Consider the following 20,115-nt stretch of genomic DNA (forward strand, 5'->3'; position numbering starts at 1 on the left):
TGGGCATCCATGGATGGAATGTGAGAAAGGAAAAGATTTAAATAGGCAAGTAAATGAAGAACAGAAAAGTAGTTATGAGAGTAGTATATTAGAAGAATAATAAGATGATGGGATGTTAAAAAATTTAATACAGATATAGAAGTAAAGTTAAAAGAAAAAAGTAAAGAAAAATAAGTAGAAACACGTTCTGAAGTAAGTGGAAAAAAGATATAAGTTGGAAGATAAAAATAAAAAAATATATTGGCAAAAGGGTAAAGGAAAGGAATAGGAAATTTAAAGGAATAAATGTGAAAGAAAATAAAAAAGGAAATTCGTGACTGTAAAGTATATACTTTAAATGTGAAAAATATTTCCCCCTAAACTTGAAAAGAAAAGTAATAATTTTAGAGAACTCTCAGTAAATGTGAATAATATGATTAACACTGCAAGAAGGATAGGGATACTGGAATAGTGTGCTAATTGTGATGTGGATGTTATCTTGTTAGAGGATATAAGATTCTTAGCAAGTAAAGAGAGATTGCAATCAGAAAATTGTGGGATGGAAATGTAAACTTATGAAAAAAACACTGTTCTGATGTGGCTGTGTTGTGTAAAAAAGTGAAAATACTAGATGTTATTCCAGTAAGGATGGGAAGGTTAACTATTGTAGATGTAAGATGGAAAGAACAAGTTTATAGAATTATAGCATTAGATGCATATGTAAGTTGCAAAGAAAGAGAAAACCTGTTTAATCAAATATTAGATTATGTAGATGTAATAATTATGCATAACTGCAGGAGATTAACTGTAATTTAAGGGGACATGTAAATATAAAGGGAAAGATGTAAAATGCAGGATGTGATAAAATGTGTTCAATTGGTTGTGTGGAACAAAAGTCAGTGGACTTACAGAAGGGGAACACTTGGATCTGAAGTTGATTATTTTGTAGTACCATAAGGCCTGGGGATAGCAGATAGTGATATACTTGTAACAAGTTTTTCAGATCTTTTAACAATATGGATAGTGATAGAAGAAAAGGTGAGTATATAAAAATAGGAAAAGGAATAAAAAGAATAAATGAGAAATTGTTGGATGAAATTGTAGAATGATAAGTACTGCAGTTATGGAAGGATCATATAACTTATGAAATATTTCTATAAAAATGGTGTGAATGGTGGATTGAATTTATAAAGAAATATAAAATGTTTTTCAGTGGCAGGAAAAAAGGTGAATTATGGGAAAATTTGGTTTGTTTGAATGCCTGACTAAAAGAAATGTATGTACATGTATGTACAAGCACTGCATCTATGAGGAAAATACAAGCAGTTAGAGCAACAAGGAAAATAAAGGATAAGCAAAGCAAGGCACCTCAGGGTCAATACTGTTTATTTCTCATGTATCTGACAAAGATTACAAGTGAGTACACCATTTTATATACTGTTTTGACAGATGTAGTCCTGCCTCCTTAGACATACATTGTGTCCTAGACTGGTCATACAGTTATTTTAAAAGTGCTATGACAGGTTTTTCTTTTTTGTAACAAGTACAAATGCAAGCATTTCTTGCTTCAGCTTTATCATCGTATCTTCTTTCTTTTTGATTATTTCACCTTTCTAATAAGAAAGATTATTTATTGTTGTTACAGCTGCAGTTAATATTGACATTATTACTGTTGAATAATTCAGAATTAATGAAAGTTTGCAACTTACAAAATAATACAAAGCTTAATAAAAATTTCATATAAAATCTGCATCATGTATATACAAGGCACAACATTTGCACCTGTCCTTCACTCTATAGGTAATGTATGAAATAGAAGAATATACAATTTCTTATTGTCGGATGTTTATAAATATATATATATATATATATATATATATATATATATATATATATATATATACATTTTACAGAGCAGCTATTTTACATTCTGTTTATTCTTTACACATATGGTTTAGGAATGTTTTAATTTAATAAAGATAGAAAATTACGGATTAATACATGTTTATGCAACTTCTAATAGAAGAGCCATTCCCTGGTGTTACATCAGAGTGTGTCAGTGTGTAACCCTTGTTCCAGTCTCAAAATGGAGAACCTCAACATTTGTGCTATAACAGAGACCTAGTTTAAAGCAGCAGAAAGCACCCCTGCGGTACCAGGCTAAAACTCATTCCACACCTTTCGATCCCAGAATATGGACCAAAGCTCCAAAGACAGTGGTATCTCCATATTCATAAAGGATAGGCACACCTCCAGACTAGTAGCCCAGCATAATGCATCTGAGATACTTAAGGTACAACTAAGATTGGTTAAGATGTCAATTCAGGTTGTAGCCTGCAATAGGTCCCCAACCATGTCCCAAGACTCTCACTCCACATTCCTAAGCACCCTGGAATCTATTAGGGTCCAACCCAACACTCTCATACTAGGTAACTTCAACTACCCCTCCATCAACTGGGAAAACTGCTCATGCAGCACTACACTGGCCCAGCGCTTCCTGGAATTCATCAATTCCAATGCCCAGGACTAGCTCATTCTTACCCCCACTAGAAGAAGCAACATCCTTGACCTAGTTATTACTAATATGGGCAACTGTTGCTCTACACCAATAGTCAATTTGTCCCTGGTTATCCAACCACAAACTAATCACCATGGCAACCCACATCTCACCCACACCCCCAGCAAATGTAACCACCATGAAATACTTCTCCAAAGCTGACTTTGGGCTCCTAAAAAACAGAGATGGCTAACTTCACAGTACCCATGCCAATGGAAAATAGATGCATGACTGCCAAATCATACACCAATGCACTGTATGAACGTGTACATAAATGCATGGAACTAGCCATACCCAACAGAACCAAGACTTTCTCCTCCAAAAAAAAGAAGATAATCTGGTGGTCCCCTGCCATTAATAAACTCTACAACAGAAGGAAGAAGCTGTTGCAGAAAAAGGTGAAGTCCCAAGACCGGAAAAACTCCTTTAATAGCCTCATCAAAAAGTTGAGATCCCTCATCAAAACCTCTAAAGCCAGCTATGAAGGCAGAATTGCATCAGACACTAAAAACAACCACAAAGCCTTCTAATGTTATATCAAGAATATCCACGGCAATACCCAGATTTGCTGTGAGTTAAAGCACAATGGTACCTCCTATACTGAGCCAACAGATATTTCCAACATACTGGCCAATAGTGTCAGTGCTAGCTTTACCCCTCTCACCCCCAATCACAATACCAGAAGAATGCCAGGCACCCAGCATTACTGCAGCACAGGTTAAAGTTGCATTGTCCAAGGCGAAGAATACAGCTTTCATGGGACCCGACAGTATCCCTGGCTGTATTCTACATCAACTACAAGATGAACTGGCACCACATCTGTGTGTCCTGTTCACTCACAGCCTCACCTCAGGCTTTGTCCCTACCAAATGGCACACTGCTACAGTCATCCCTCTCCATAAAGGGGGAGCGACTACAGACCCTGGGAATTATCTCCCTATATACTAAAACTAATTATGTATCCATTTAAAATCTGTACTAATTAATAACAAATCATAACTGCATGGTTTGCAATTTCAAAAATATATATATAAATGGGTAATTCTAATGTATTTAATCCTAATAATATTCATTCAATAACTATACATATCAATTCTGTACCAATTATTTACAAAAATGACCGCATACTACACAGTTTCAAAAAAAATATATATATAATAAACATTTCTAAGGTGCTTCATTCTTATAATATATACTTCCTTAGGAAACATCTTACATTAAAAATATTATTACTACTAGATTCTGTATGATTTCACCGGCAAATGATTTGCAGTTATGTTTTGTTAATAATTAGTACAGATTTTAAATGGATACATAGTTAGTTTCAGTATATTTATAGTGAGCTTAGTGCTACATATGCTTCTGATTTTAACCTGACATTGTATATGAACATTATAATGAAGTATCAGTGTCGTTTTAATTATTAATGATGCTTAATTTTATGTCAACCAATCGGTTGTGACTAATGCTTATTTAAACACATGATTTTCTTTTGTTTGTTCTAAGTCTGAAGAAGCCAGTATGGTGAAAGCGCTAACTTTTATACAATAAAAGTATTTTATGGTCAATGAAGATACGGTTCGTTTATGTGATATCCGCATATAAAGTGCAATATTCGCTGCTGTGTATGAGTCCGTTGGATGCCTTTGTTATTTTATTTGTTTTACTATTTAATGAACTTGTTTTGATCCTGAAAGCATTCGCATTTGAGTGTATTGGTTTGTGCACACAAAAGCCAACATAAATAAATAAAAAAATACAATGAAAGAACTGTTTTATTATGTAGATCTTTAAACAAAAATTAAATATTAAACAAAGAGAAAAACACAATGTGAAAAAGCAACATATCCCATGTTTGAATGCTAGTCACTCTGGGAGTTACTTGCACCTACATTTGAAGATTGATTACCTGGGATTCACCATTGTGCTCAAGCCATGTTATATGTGAGCAGATCCCAGTAACATCCACATGTAGATATGGTATATTGTTATAAAAATTTGAAGTAAACAAAAACAACAAGAACATTAACAAAACCTTGTGGTAGTACATAGATTTTGTAATGCCCATTGTATCAGTGCAGTGTTTCCATGTTAACTGCATGTAGCATAGTGCCTTCCATTACTACATTGGATTACGGCACCTCAGATGGTTATCAGTGGTATCCCGCTGCTTTATCAGACCAGGCAGCAGTACCACACCAGGTTAACTGGCAGTAGAGACTACCTTCTAATCATCAGTCAAGAATCTGTTGTGCAGTGTTATGTGAGATCAGCATGTAACAAGGAAGGGGAATGGATTTTGTTTATGTCACTCATGATATGATAGGCATTATACTGGTCAGATGTTACTAATAATGTTACTCCTTATTCATCCATTTTGGGCATGTGGGATCCACTGAAATGGGACTGAAGCAATGTTATCAGAGGGGAAAAAAACGGCTTGTTAGCTTATAATAAAACGTCCATTTGAAACTAAGATGCTGATTAGGAATACATGAAATAAAAACACTAATTCCTGGAATCATGCATGAAATCTACGTATTTTTGTTGTTTCTGCAGTACAGAAACATCTTTATGTATGAGTGTGAGGTAAGAGAGAGGTCTGGGTAGTCCCTTTAGATCTTGCAGCAAAATTTGATTTTATAATGTTAGTACTGTTAGTGTAAAGGGATATCACAGCATTCTGTGTAAAAATGTGCTTCTGTTTTCGAATGTATGAAATTATCAGTAATAATTGCTTGGATTTTTTGCAGTACTTAAAAATAATGCAGAACATATTTCTCAGTTGTATTAATGTACATTATCCTTTGTTTTATTCTTCAGTTCTGGTGTGTTTCAAAGCAGGGATACAGGTGTCAAGGTGAGTCAAGTTTTTAATACCTTATGAATATGCACAGTTACTAACACTGGCTTCTCCCTGGTGCTTATCAGTGGTGATGATGAAGGGGAAGTTAGAATAACTGGCAGGTCTTGAACTGCTGATTATACATAACAAAAAATATTGGTTAAGATTAACATCATTCATTCACTTATCTGTGTTATCCAGGTGAGCAGACTGACCTCATTGTAGGATTTTCAGCCACAACATAAACCAGAGGTAAAACTCAGTGGTCCGTATATATTTATTGAAAGCAAGAATAGCACTAGAATATACAGTCTGAAAACCACTACATAAGCATGCACTAACTATTGCAGTAGTATTTGCTAAAATTAAAATATGAATAGGTTAAAGAATACAGATTTATAAAGCATTATTACAGATAAAAAGGTCATACTTCTTAAGTCAGTAATTCATCCAACCATAGTATACATTCTGTTGATAATCTGTACTAAGGATTTATTGTCAAGGAGCTAACCAGTTTAATGCTAGAATGAATTAGACTCGTTGTAGGTGAGAACAGTAGCTATGAGATATAAGTTACCAACAAAGGTGAGAAAATGTTTTATAAAGCAGTCTTTGTGAATGAAGACAATAATATACTAATGTGGACAGATTTTATAAGAGGAGACTATAAACTCTTGTAAGACTTGATTCACTGCATGTGAACCAAATAATAAGTGTATGAGGAAAACAGAAATGGATGATGCCACTCAGGCTAGACAGATCCTGTCCAGCAGATTATACAGTGTTGTTCTCCGCATTTCTTCCAGTATATTTAAGAAGTTTGCCAAGGTTAACTTACCTTACATGGAAGCCATCTGATGCTAATCTCATTGTAGAGAAGCCTCATTTACCTTTTTTTAAGAGTGTTGCAATGGAGGGAGGTTGGCATAATGGTTAAGGTGTTTACCTTGCAAACACAAGGTACAGGGTTTGATTCTCACATGGGGTAATTGGCTAAGCTTTTCACAATGGCCGTTAATATAGTACTAATCAATGAGCCTATGAACCTACGAACAACGTTAGTGTACCTTCCATGTGTTTGTGCATGCCGTGAAAACTGTATGTTTGGTATAGCTCATATCTAGCATATGATTTGATCTACAAAATAACAGGCTGCATAGCAAAATGTAAAGAGCAATGAATCATATAAGTGGTGACAAATTTAAAACAGAGCCATTTGAAAGTAATCCATTCACAACTGCCCATTTTGCACATGGGGTCAGTGTGTCACTCAACAGTGACAATCATCTAGACCCAAGGTTCATACCACCATGTGACTAGCCCTGCCATGGCTGTTCTTTCATGCCACACACACTTACAACTATAACCGATTTAGAAAGTCTAATCCACCTACTGTATGTCTTTTGAATGTGGGAGGAAACCAGAGCACCCAAAGGAAATCCATGCAAACACAGGGAGGACATGCAGACTCCACACAAATGGCACCCCAGCAAAAAATCAAACCAGAGAACCTCTTGCTGTATGGCAACAAAGCTATCCACTATGCCACTGTATATGTCCAAACAAAAACTATTTGGTCAAGCAGAAAGTAAATATATACTTATTCAGTGGAAACAAATAATTGCACTTCTTTACTTTCTGCTTGACTTTTGTGTGATTTTGATGTTCTAAGTATTGTTTATTTTGTCAAAACTTAAATCAGTTTGTTATTTTTAATGGACACCAAGAACAAGTATACAGGTTAGAAGCATAATGGCCCAAACTATAAGTCTGGCAGTTAGTGCAGAGGATAAAGGCTAAGAGATGTTACCCACCTGTTTCATACAGCCAGATGTTTGATTCCCTCACTCTCCCATTGCCCAGTGTGAGATTTTGAACAGGGCCACTTAACCAGACATTGCTCTGGGACAACTGTAAAATGAACTAGGCTCCTCAATGCTCTTCTGCATTGCATGATTAACAACTACCTTTGCAATTATGAACTAGAGTCTGTGCTGTGCTCCATGTTACAAATGTGATGAAAAGAGTAACAAAGACAAAAATGTATTGGCCAGGTTTATCCTACTTGAGTCTTGAAAGAACCCTTTGACAGGAGAATCTGAAGGTGAAAATATAGATGTGACAAGTTTGCTTTCACTGCTGTAGCCAGGAATTTTTAGAATGTGTATACTGTTGCCCGCCATTAAAGATATAGGAAGTTCATGCCATGGCATCATGATAATACATTGTACACAGCCTCCTGATGAACACTGAGGTTTTGGTTGTGGTACATCACCTCCTTGCTCATACTACACAGCCTGGCTTTTGGTTATAGTGCTGTTTTGTAACAAGGAATGGCATGGCAGTTGGCAGACCTGGCTTACAGTGCAGTACTTTGACAACCTTCTGTACCACATCATGGGATCCAGTCCCACAGAGGTCTACTCACACCAAGAAAGTACCAATCTGTGCCATGTCATAGGATGCAGTCCTACAGAAGTCTACTCACACCAAGATAGTACCATTCTGTACCACATCATGGGATCCAGTCCCACAGAGGTCTACTCACACAAAGAAAGTACCATTCTGTACCACATCACGGGATCCAGTCCAACAGAGGTCTACTCACACCAAGGCTGATAGACACTACCATTCTGTGCCATTTCATGGCCAGTCACAAAGTTCCATTCACACAGATGTCAGTAAGCAGCAGCTATGAGTGTTAATGTCACATGTCAGTAATTCTTTTTCCAGAAAACACACACAAGCAGTTAACATGACAACCTGTTCCATCAGTCTATCCACAGTGAACTTTTGTACAAGCAACAGAGTGGTGAGACCTGCCCCCCCCCCCAAAAAAAAAAATAAAAAATAAACACACACACTCAAAATTGTTATGAATAATTGACCTCAGGCTAATGCAGCAATGCTTTTTGTGACTTATTCCCATTAACATATGTAGTAATATTACAGTGTTAGCTGAAATGCTTGTTAAAGATATACAATTCCCTTATAATCCAGTAGTGCATTATTCATAGCCTGATCTGTTCCATATCTTTTATTAATCATCTCTGTTAGTTTTATTTATTTGCAATGTAACAATGAGCCTTTTACAGTGAAATATCTTCTTTGCTTCAAACATAGGTTAGTATAGATACATGTCTCTTTATGCAAACTGATGATTGTGAAGATTAAGGCTAATCAAATTGGTTTCCCTTCCTCAAAATGGTTCTACTTGGGGCAGACTTGAAAAAAAATCCATTGGGAAATAAGGGCTACCACTGTCATCTGAGGCATAATCTTTACAATCACTTACAAATCATTCCTAGTATAAACATTATCACAACATTATTCCTTATATAATAGGTTTCTGGTGACTGCACACACAAATAGCTCTAAATGAGTCTAAAACCATTATAAGTAATACATCCAAGTACATTCAGTTTAAGTTTTTCTCCTATAGCAATCCTATGAGCAACTATTGCCATTCACAGAATTTGTTAGGCAAGTAGGGAATGGCCTTTTTTCTGCATCACTCACTTTCTGTACACACAGCTGTGGACAACTTAGAGTTCCCACTCCACCTACTGCATGTCTTTAGGCGATGGGATTAAACCAGAGTGCCCAGAGAAAATCCACACAGACACAACTAGGACTTGCAGGCTCCACAGAGAAGGCACTGTAGCTGAGAAATGAACCAGAAAACGTTTTCCTATGAAGCAACAGTGCTACTGCAGCTGTACTGTCCATTTTAACCAATACCAAAAGTCAAAAGTAGGCATCATAGGTATATTCAGAAATCGGAATAAAAACAAATCAAAGCTATTGGCAGTTCCTTTTCCTGAAAACACCGACAAGCAGTTAACATCACAAGACATTCCTGAGTGCACTGTTTTTGTAACTGCTATATTACACTCTCACACCTTTATTGCTATCAATTTAGTCCTGCTTGTTGCTTTAAGCTACCTGCATAACTGATATTTATTTACCACTTCCATGGCTGCTGTGCTAGTTATTGTGATCTGTTTCAGTTAAGCTCCTATCCTGCTTGTTTAAACTTCTTGCAGGCTTGTTATTTACTACTGTCATTGCTACTATCTTGGTTATCGTGACTGCTTTCACTTAAGATCCTTGTACCTACTTATCTCTAGCACCTGCAATCCTTGTATATGTTGACTGCTGACTTGTCTTCTAACGGCATACTTCTTATAAGATGCATAACCACCTGCTGAAATGGATGACCAACAGGCTTGTGTCCCCCCCTCACTTAACCATAAGGAACAAGCAGAGAGACATGTTGGGTCTCACCACACTTGTGAAATACAAGTAAGACACTGTTTTTGAGTGAAATTCTAACTTCTCCAAGAATGATGCCTCCATACAGTCCAGCCTCCATACAGTCCAGTGGCTGAAAGGGATAAATCCCTGACTACTGTCTCAGTGCCCCGACTCTAATCAGCAGCTCTGGGGACTGACAGAGTGGTAGGAAGAAGTTGGCATGCCTGCCCTGGGAAGGATACTTGTCGATGCACTCTCCAAAGGGAGGTGTGGTCCACAGAGGGAAGTTTTCTCAAACATAGCCAGCGAACATGGGGAGATGGGAAAAGGTTGTAAGCAGGGCATATAAAATAAAATAAAAAAAACATAGAGCCCCCAGGACACCACAGCAATACCAAAGTAGTCCAGTTGGTAGGGTGATGGTAAGTAGACCTGTTGTGAACATGGGGCACTTGGGGGCATGGGCAAGTAGGGACAAAAAAAGAGTGATACTTCCTTGTAGCAAAACAAACACTTGTGTTGTTATAAAGGAAATTGCTAGGTATTAGACAGCAAAGACAATATTTATTTGAACTGTTCTCCTTCAGACCTTTGAAAAGTGTCTCCATCACCAGTATTGGTAATTTAAAATCGTTATCCATTGTCACCTTGGATTGTTTTGTAATCATGGTTGAAATATATTTTTTTCCAAGGAATTAACTTGGAACTCCCTTGGAGCCTGCACTATGTGACCTTCAAATGTAAATCATTGTTCTTCATATTTATTTTCTTAAAAATCTGGCTATGTTGCTGAATCCTGTATGGCTAATTTCACATTTATGTCATTTTGCTGCTTAGTATTGCTTCTTATCAATATTAGTGTAACTCTTTGGCTTGATTGCCTGATTGGTAAATTTTCTAATGCTGGCTTTTATTGTACATTATACAGTATAATGTACAGTAAAAACCTGCATTAGAAAATTATTTATCAAAGTAGAATAGTGGTTACAGATATGTCATCAACAAAACTTATGAGATGTCATTGCTTCAGTAACACAATGCCACACATTGGCAGGAATGTGAAAAATATATTGCCCCAGCAAAAAAAAATAAATACTGAGGGCAGTTATAAGGGGGAACATAGCCTTGAAACTTTGGTCTGAAGACTGCTTTCTTTTCAGTAGCTACTATGTAAGAACACATATACCCTGGGATTCATTAACTTGTACACTAAGTGTATTCTGTTCAGAATGAACAGACAACACAAACATAACTCATATCTTCTGTGATGATGTGAGATAGTGCCTGCTGTAAAACACCACACCTCGCACGTACGGCTTTGCACGGCCAAACCAAATACGAAAAACACACCAAAGGCCAGCAAATGTAGTTCCAGTAGTTTATTGAAGACAAAAAGGTGCTGGTAAATGCACCAAAATAATTACTTAAGTCCTCAGACTAGTTTCGGCATGCGCCTTCTTCAGTGAGGAAGAAAAAATAATAAGGCAGCTCACCAGTTTCACTAGATGCTTATAAGTAACCCCTTAACCAATAGGGAGAAGGTACATTCCATATCATTACATTTTGTATGAACAGCAAGGAGGTATGTAGAGATAAAAGACAAAAAAGGGCGGACTATATATATATATATATATATATATATATAATCACAATACTATGGAACATAGGTAAATACAAAATACATTAATCTACACTACTTAATACATGAGAATGCTGGTATCCAAGAGATAATCAGCAGGCTACAGAATCATACTGCCCTAAACAATGATGTCATTGGTGGATAAGATGAGTATAACTAAATGTAAATATAAGTGAAATGCCTTATAGACATAAAAGCGGCAAAACATTCAAAAAATATTTATCAAATGAATTCATGAATAGATACTAGGATAACTAATCAAGTCAGAATTCCATGATATGGACTCAATAAGTTTTTCCACATATACAATGTTTCATATATATATAGCATCACCAAACAAGGTCATAAAAATATTGGTAACAGAAATGAAATCATGTAAATGATGTCAATATTCCTACACATAATTCAAGAATTGAATATGCAAATACAAATAAGTATACATAATCAATAAAGAGTATACTTGTCATAATACTGTGAAAATAGGATCTACAATGCAGTGTGAGTATTCAATATTGAAAATGAGTATGGTATATATGTGGCATCCACAGAACTAGTCTTCAGCATAATAATGACAGAAGAAAATTCATAAAAGTATGTCCATATTAATAAATGTGACAATACTGAATTCAACCATAAATATGCAGATGCAACTACATACTCAAAGCCAAAAATAAAATCAGCACTTCCTACTTCCATGAAAAAATGAATAATGTGTGGAACTGTATATCATAGATGGTCATTTAGACCCGGCGGAAATAATGCTCCAAGATGGATGATCCAGTATTTCTCTTTGTGACTGAGTATACTTTGCCAACCTTGTTGGTTATGTCTATTACCCATAATTTTGTCAATGATCGTAAACATAAAATTGGCAGTTTTGTGTTTGATAGAATGTTGATATAAAGCATTGGTGGATTTTTTTGTTACGAATATCACTTCTATGTTCCCCTATCCTAATTCTCAAGGAACGGGAAGTTTTGCCCACATAGAATGCATTACATTGGCACGTGGCCAAGTAAATAACCCAACTGGATGAACAATTACCAAATGTTCATACATCATATACCTTGCTAGTGTTGGCGCTACTGAATTGTTTGAGCTTGTTCACCTGACTACATGAGCTGCAATGGCCACAAGGGAAAGTGCCCAAAAGTTCATCACCTGTGATTGTGAGTTGTTTATAGTTTGCACCACCACTCTCCTGATGTTTATAGTGTGAAAACAGTGTACCCAAGGTTTTGCCTCTCCTGTAAGAGATGGAGCATTGGTTTCCCAAAATATGTCGGAGATGGTCATTCGCTAGCAGAATGTTCCAATTATTATTCAGAATACCCCTAACTAGTTGACGATTCCTACCAAAGGTGGTAATGAATCTGATGTTATCATCCTTTGGGCGATTACTCCGGTCTTTATATTGTAATAATGGACTTCTGTCCTGTTTATCGGTCCAGACCCTGGCAGATTCAATATCAAAATCAGAATAACCCCTGTCCAAAAACCTAATCCTCAAATCCTGTTTAGCTGTTTCATAATCAACAGTAGAGGAGTTGATGCGTTTCATTCTCAAATATTGAGATTTGGGGATGTTGCGGATGGTGTGGCGTGGATGCATACTAAATGCATGAAGTAATGAGTTGAACTGTGGATACTTTCTATGAATTTTCGTATTAAGGGTATGGTCACTATTGCGATATATCGTGACATCCAAAAAATCAATTTCATATTTATGAGATGTAATGGAGAATTCAATGCCCCATATATTGTTGTTTAAATACTCCACAAATTCAGAGAGATAAGCAGTATCTGCATGCCACACCATCCAGCAATCATCCAGATATCTCCTCCAGATGTCCATTTCCACTAGGTAAATGTTATGTAAGGGATTGTAGATCAGGCATTCTTCCAGATATGCCATAAAAAGATCGGCATATATTGGGGCGAAAGAGGCACCCATAGCTGTACCTCTTAGTTGCCAATAACAATCCCCTTGGAAATAAAATACATTTTTATTAAGGACATGTTCACACATACATATAAGCAATGTATTAAATCCAGGTGGATAAAGTTCAGCTTTGGTAAGCCAAAATTCCAGAGCCTGTAAACCTGCCCAATATGGTATACTGGTATAAAGGGATTTCACGTCCAAAGTACACATGATCCAATCAGGATCCAGCTGGGTATCTTGAATAATGTTCAGAAACTGTGTTGTGTCCTGTATTCTAGCTCTGACATGTGTCAACAGAGGTTTCAAATATTGTGTTAAAAACACAGATAGTGGTTCGGTCAATGAACCATGACCAGATACTATCGGCCTACCTGGAGGATGTGTAATGGATTTATGAATTTTAGGTAGCAGGTATAAAATCTGCTTCGATGGATCCTTAACCTGAAGATGTTGCAATGTTTTTTGAGTAATAATGCCCTCATCCAATGCATCATTGAGGAATGTATCTATCTCTTGTTTAAATTTTTTAGTAGGATCAACCCCCATGTGCATATAACATTTGGAATCAGATAGTTGTCTAAGGCCTTCCTGAACATAGTAATTCATATTTTGAATAACCACAGCTCCTCCTTTATCAGCTTGGAGTATAACAATGTTGTGATTAGATCTAAGTTCGGATAGTGCCTGTTTCTCTTCCAAAGTGATATTATCCGGGGCAATATTGCATTCCAAATGAGGAAAATGAAGATCTTTGAGTACTGCTTGTTGAAAAATACCCACATTCTTATTCATGGGCGGTTGAAAAGTAGATTTGTGGAAAGTAAACTCAGAAGATCTTTGAGAAATGGAGGTGTCCTGTTCTGAAAAAAATATCTTGAGGTTAAGTCTATGACAATAATCCATGACATCCTTAGAAATAAGATAATGATCAGAGAAGAAACTGGGAACAAAACCCAATCCTTTATTTAGAATATTGTGCTGTTGGTCAGTAAATACAAAATCCGACAAATTAAGAACATTTTCAAATGGTTTTGTCAATGTTTCAGTAATGCTTGTACCAGTCCTGGGATTGAATCTGTTCTTATTTCTATTGGTGTGTTTCCTCCCCCCTCGGGATTTCCTACCATTTCTAAAGGGAAGTGCGGATTTGTTTTTTTCTTTAATGGTGAGTTGGTGGAAATTCCACCCTCACTATCAGTATATGATGACTCCTCCCCTGATGTACTTGTATGTATCTGATCTCTGTGTTTCAGTATGGACCTCGGTCTCTTCCTGGACCTGCCTCTGGTCATTCCTAATCCTGTATCCTGAAATCTCACTGTTCTCTGTATTTGAAAGGGATGTCCCTTTTCATAATCCATAACATCTCTATTAAATTTTTTAACCTTTCGGTCCTTAACCAATTTGTCATAAGTAGTTAATTTTTTGGACAGCCTATCCAATAACTGGTGGTAGTTGTTGCTTGACTGGAATTTTTTGCATTCTACGCTCAATTCTTTTACTTCCGATACACATGCATCAATTGTCCTCTCATAATAAGAGGCTAAAATTTTTACAAACACCATAGAACCATTTCTTAATGCCTCATCCCATTCATCCGTCAGCCTCTGTTCAGATCTGCTGACTAATGGGCGGAGTTTAATTCGAAGGTCTCTGGGGGCCAGATTTTTGTGTAAATATGCTTTAAACAGTCTCAGGTGCCAAATGTTGGCTCTAAGGCCCTTTAGTCCTTTCTCCAAATTGCGGAATGCTATTTCACAACTATCACCAATATAGGAATTTGTTTGGCTCTGGTTGTTGCTTGAGACTTGGCCCAAACCAAATATGCCAATATCTTCCCTATCAGCACATAACCCATCCAATATTTTGTCCAACTCCATGCTAAATACTGATCTTGATATGCTGTCCAAGAATAAATCTCAAATATATAAGTACCATATATAGTAATACAGGATAGGAACCCAGAGACTGGGCCAGTCAGAACTCCTATGCCCCACTGAATATTGACTTGTTTCAAAAATAGTAAAAATATAGAATAGTATTATAGAGTTAAGGCACAAACACAATGATCCTGACTGTATAAGACCATCCTTAACATATCTTAGACAAATTTATTGTCCATGCTTTACATAGGTTGAAATGGGAGTCACACCTACTAAATACCATAGGAGAAATATGTCTGGTATAAATAAGAAGTCTAGGTTTTTTGTTGAAATGGGAGTCACACCTACTAAATACCATAGGAGAAATATGTCTGGTGTAAATATTAGGTGTAAGTTTTTGTCAAGATTTCAAAAACATATAAATTACCTAATCAAATTATTACACAACTCACCACTGGGCCTATAACGTTATCATGTATCACTCAAAATATGAGGGAAAAGCTGGTATTCCCGACATAATATATCGTATTGCATTTATGATTAGAAAAGGCAGCACATATATAGGTATAATCAGGATATTTCGTCTCCCAGAATATATATCACATAGGATATCATAAAAGCTTCAAAATCTGACATAAAAACCAAACAGGTTCATGAAACCATGTACTTGGTTATAATGAGTTATATAAAGAGCCACACAAACTAAGTGATAATGAAGACTCAGCTGACCTTAGCCACAGTATATATAAGTACCAAATATCAACCCAAGACAGTATTAGTGGTATTCAAACACAGTATCTCCTTGGTTATTCAAAAATCTGAAATGTACCTGTTATCTAACAGTGAATAGGAACAATGCAGTTAGTATTCAAGGTTATTACAAAAAGTAATATATTGCTCAGGCACCAATAATCTCAAATGTGCCTGTTATCCAAAACAGGGATTCTAAGCTATTACATAAAGTCATATATTACTCGGGTACCATAATCATGGCTGTAACTCTTGTAAGCATATTATGACACACTTAATAACTAAACACAGTGATGGTCAAATCAGCCCCATAAAATATGAAGCAAAGCCACTAGATATTAACAATATAATGGCTATCTATTCGATAATCAAAATGAATGTAACCAAATCCACATAAGAGCATTAATAATAATTGGTCTGTGTAAAAGACCGTACTACTAATTGTAATATAAAAGGTTAATTTGGTCTACATTAATATACTCCTGGTTGTGTTGTTAGTAGATCTAACCATAAACAACAAAACAGTCACTCATTCCTGGTAAATTGGTAAATTTTCTAATGCTGGCTTTTATTGTACATTATACAGTATAATGTACAGTAAAAACCTGCATTAGAAAATTATTTATCAAAGTAGAATAGTGGTTATAGATATGTCATCAACAAAACTTATGAGATGTCATTGCTTCAGTAACACAATGCCACACATTGGCAGGAATGTGAAAAATATATTGCCCCAGCAAAAAATAATAAATACTGAGGGCAGTTATAAGGGGGAACATAGCCTTGAAACTTTGGTCTGAAGACTGCTTTCTTTTCAGTAGCTACTATGTAAGAACACATATACCCTGGGATTCATTAACTTGTACACTAAGTGTATTCTGTTCTGAATGAACAGACAACACAAACATAACTCATATCTTCTGTGATGATGTGAGATAGTGCCTGCTGTGCCAGAGAGAGTAGGGCAGTGCATGTGTAACATATGCCAGCATAGGTAGCTGGAGTTTTGTAAATAATTATATGTCATTTGAATCAAACTGATTTTTCAGATGCTTGTGTTAAAATATATTTATTAAGCTGCTTCTGTTAAAAATGTGTCAACAGTGGGTTCTGCTTGACAGAAAAAAATATATATGTATGTCAGGCTTTACTGTTGTAACTGCCAAAATGTATATATTTTAATACAGGATACTGGAAAGGAAAGTGTTAAGCTTAGCCGAACTAACCTTAAGAAAAATAGCCTGAAATTAAATGACTTGGTTTAGGCCATAAAAATTTTATCTCATAGGCCTGAATGCAGCCATAGGCGCAATGTCTTGGGCTGGGATCCTGCTCTTATTCCTTAGTGGTGCAGTAGTTGCTACCCTGTGGTGCCAGAGAATGGCTGATTAGTCTCTGCAGGAAGGATGAAAGGTTGGAATTGTTTTACAGTCTCCAGATGGTGGAATAAGCCTTAGAAAAGTTCTAGGTGTGTGTTGTGACACATAAATACCAGATCCTGGATCAGCTTCTAGTTAGGTGGGTTGTGTAGGAACCACAGACTCAGGTGAACAGATGTGATGTCATTCTGTAGCCAGCACTGAAATTGTATTTAGATACCAGTGAGAGATGTGATAGACAACACTCAGCACTTTGTTATTAGAACTGACAAGGCACTAATTCACCTTCTTCTTGCCTTGCTTTAGTAAGTAACTTAACTAGGGAACAGAGTCTTTCCATCTGTGTTATTCTTTATATTTCCTGTGAAGTGAAACTCTGTTTATTCAAAATAGATACTTATTATTCTTATTTTTTTTATTATTTATTATTAAATATATCTAAATCTTTCATTGTGGCTGGTCTTTTAGAAAATATTTTAACCCTTGAGAGTACTTGCATTTATTTAGTGGCACTGTAGCATCACACTCCTGAAAGTCTTGCCGATTGGTTAACACTACAATTTGTACAAGTATTAATTTTACTAAGAGTAATTGGATACTCTAGTAAGAGTCTTAAAGTAGCTGGCTGGTGGCAGTGAATCTACCTTATAGTTGGGGTGGAGGGGGCATAGCATGTAAATCTGTGCCAGCCTTTCCCATGTGTGTGTGTGTGTGTGTGTGTGTGTGTGTGTGTGTGTGTGTGTGTGTGTGTGTGTGTGTGTGTGTGTGTGTGTGTGTGTGTGTGTGTGTGTGTGTGTGTGTGTGTGCGCGCGAGAGAAAATCAAATCTCAAAGAGTGTCTGTGCCATCTACTTGGAACAAGGACACAGAGCTTTGATTTCTGCAGGGAGAAAGTTTGGGTCTAATTTGGGTCCTGGAGAGGAAGTCTAGCCCTAGAACGGGACTGTGATCCCTGTGTGCTCTTAAGGGAGATTCTGCTTGGTGCAGAGAGATGCGTCTGAAAATACTGTGTGTATCTATTTTTGTTCTAAGTGAACATTCCCTACCAGTGTCAGTGGTGAAGATTGACGTTTCCTGATTACTGGCCCAGTGGAGGGATGTCACATATTGGTGAGCAGTGGTGTGGACATTAATTGAACTCTGTAGCCGGGAAGCAGTTGTCAATAAAGCTGTGTGTACTCTCAGCAGCCGTAAGGTAAACATGCAGAGTTTCATTTGTCACAACAGTTTTATTTATGTATTTATTTATTTTTTTTTTTTTAGTTTAGTTTAGACAGGGAAAGCAGGCCAAGATGTCAGCAGAGGATTATGGCAAGCTGACAGTGAACCATTTGGCTTAGGTGTGCAAGTCCAAAGGAATGGTGCATAATAACCTGACTAAAGAGAAAATGATTTCAGCCTTAGTTGCAGCTGCAGCACAGATCATCAACCAAGAAGATAACCAGTCTGGTGATGGGGCTGTACAGCCCTCAGAAACAAGACAGTTCACCTTTTCCTCAGAGGACTTAAAAACCCATCTAGAGTTACAGACTTGAACTGGAGGCAAACCGCTTGGAATTAGAATTGGCAGAGAGAGTGTGGCATTTGGAGGCTGAAGAAAATGAGAAACAGTGTCAACATGAGAGAGACATGCTGACTCTTCGACAGGAACATGGAGGTAATGGCAAAGGGAATAACCGAATCCCAGAAGCAACAAAGGTCAGTAAATTTCTTCACAATATAAAGAAGATGATAATTTTGATAGTTTTATTCATATATTTAAGAGGATGTAGACAATATGATGCTGATCAAGGGCTGTGAGTTTGGTTCCTGACCACCTTACTCTACTGTAATTAAAGCTGCAAATGCTGTTTCTAAATTGTCTGATACTGATTGTTTAAGTTATAACAAGGTTAAACAATGTTTTTTGGAATGTTATAAGTTAACACCTGAAGCTTACAAAAAAAAAGTTTTGTGAGCATAAACATAAGGCTGATGAAAGTGTATGTGATTCTAATGCTGAGCTAAGCACTTTTTTCATAGGTGGATGAGTGGGTGTCATGTCACCACTTTTGAAAGGCTGGCAGGCCTTTTGTTGAGGGAACAAACCCTTAGCACTTTGCCTGAGGACATGAGAATCCGGTTGGCAGACTGGGAGTGTAACTATGCAGATGAGTTGGGGAGAAAAGGGATCTCTAGTTGGCAAATAGGGCAGCACTGCACAAGAAGGAAACACCCAGTGCTGCATATGGATATAAGGGAACCCATATTTGACAGCTTAAACTACCCCAACAGAGTCCACCAGTAATGGGGGAAGCCACTAGTTCAGATACATGGCCAGGATCAAGGTTTAGATGATTTAAATGTAACCAGAGAGGCCATGCAACATACAAATGTCCACTGAAGCAAGGTGGGGAACAAAATGTGTGGGAGCCAGCAAGTGGGAATAACACCATGCCAGTGGTAAGTTGTCTGGAGTCAACAGGTGTACCAAACTATTACCAGAGTTTGTAGCCCATCTTATTGGATGGAAAACAGGCCACTGCTAAGAGAGACACTGACTCTGATATAACCATTGTAAAGCCTGTAGTGGTTAAAGAGGAGCAGTACTTTCTTGGGCAGTCCACTCCAATAAGAGCTTTAGGAGGGACTTAATTCCAAATACTTTTGGCCAGGGTTCACCTTGACTGGGAGGGTGGTAAAGGAAGCAAGCAAATAAGTGTGTTTGAGAATATCCCTGCAGATGTCTTGATAGGGAATGATTTTGATAATGCAGTACCTAGTATGCATGCAGTTACATGCAGTCAGGCCTGGAGACAGGTATGTGGGTCTGGTAGTCTGGGGGTGACCCAGACAGACCCCACACCTGAAGCCGGGGCTTGTGATGTGGCTATTTCAGTGGG

The 20,115-nt window shown here is 37.0% G+C and overlaps 1 protein-coding gene across 1 annotated transcript in view; it reads left to right on the forward strand.

Moving 5' to 3' along the window:
- The window catches only part of LOC122806121 (RAS guanyl-releasing protein 1-like), a 305,475-nt gene that overhangs the window by 190,698 nt on the left and 94,662 nt on the right, over positions 1-20,115 (forward strand). The window contains exon 4 of the mRNA XM_044076359.1: positions 5,360-5,396. Within this exon, the coding sequence (XP_043932294.1) occupies positions 5,360-5,396 (37 nt within the window). The remainder of the gene's footprint in view (positions 1-5,359; positions 5,397-20,115) is intronic.

This window comes from Protopterus annectens, chromosome 7.part0 (genome assembly GCF_019279795.1).
Source record: "Protopterus annectens isolate FY-2018-M chromosome 7.part0, PAN1.0, whole genome shotgun sequence".
NCBI lineage: Eukaryota > Metazoa > Chordata > Ceratodontiformes > Protopteridae > Protopterus > Protopterus annectens.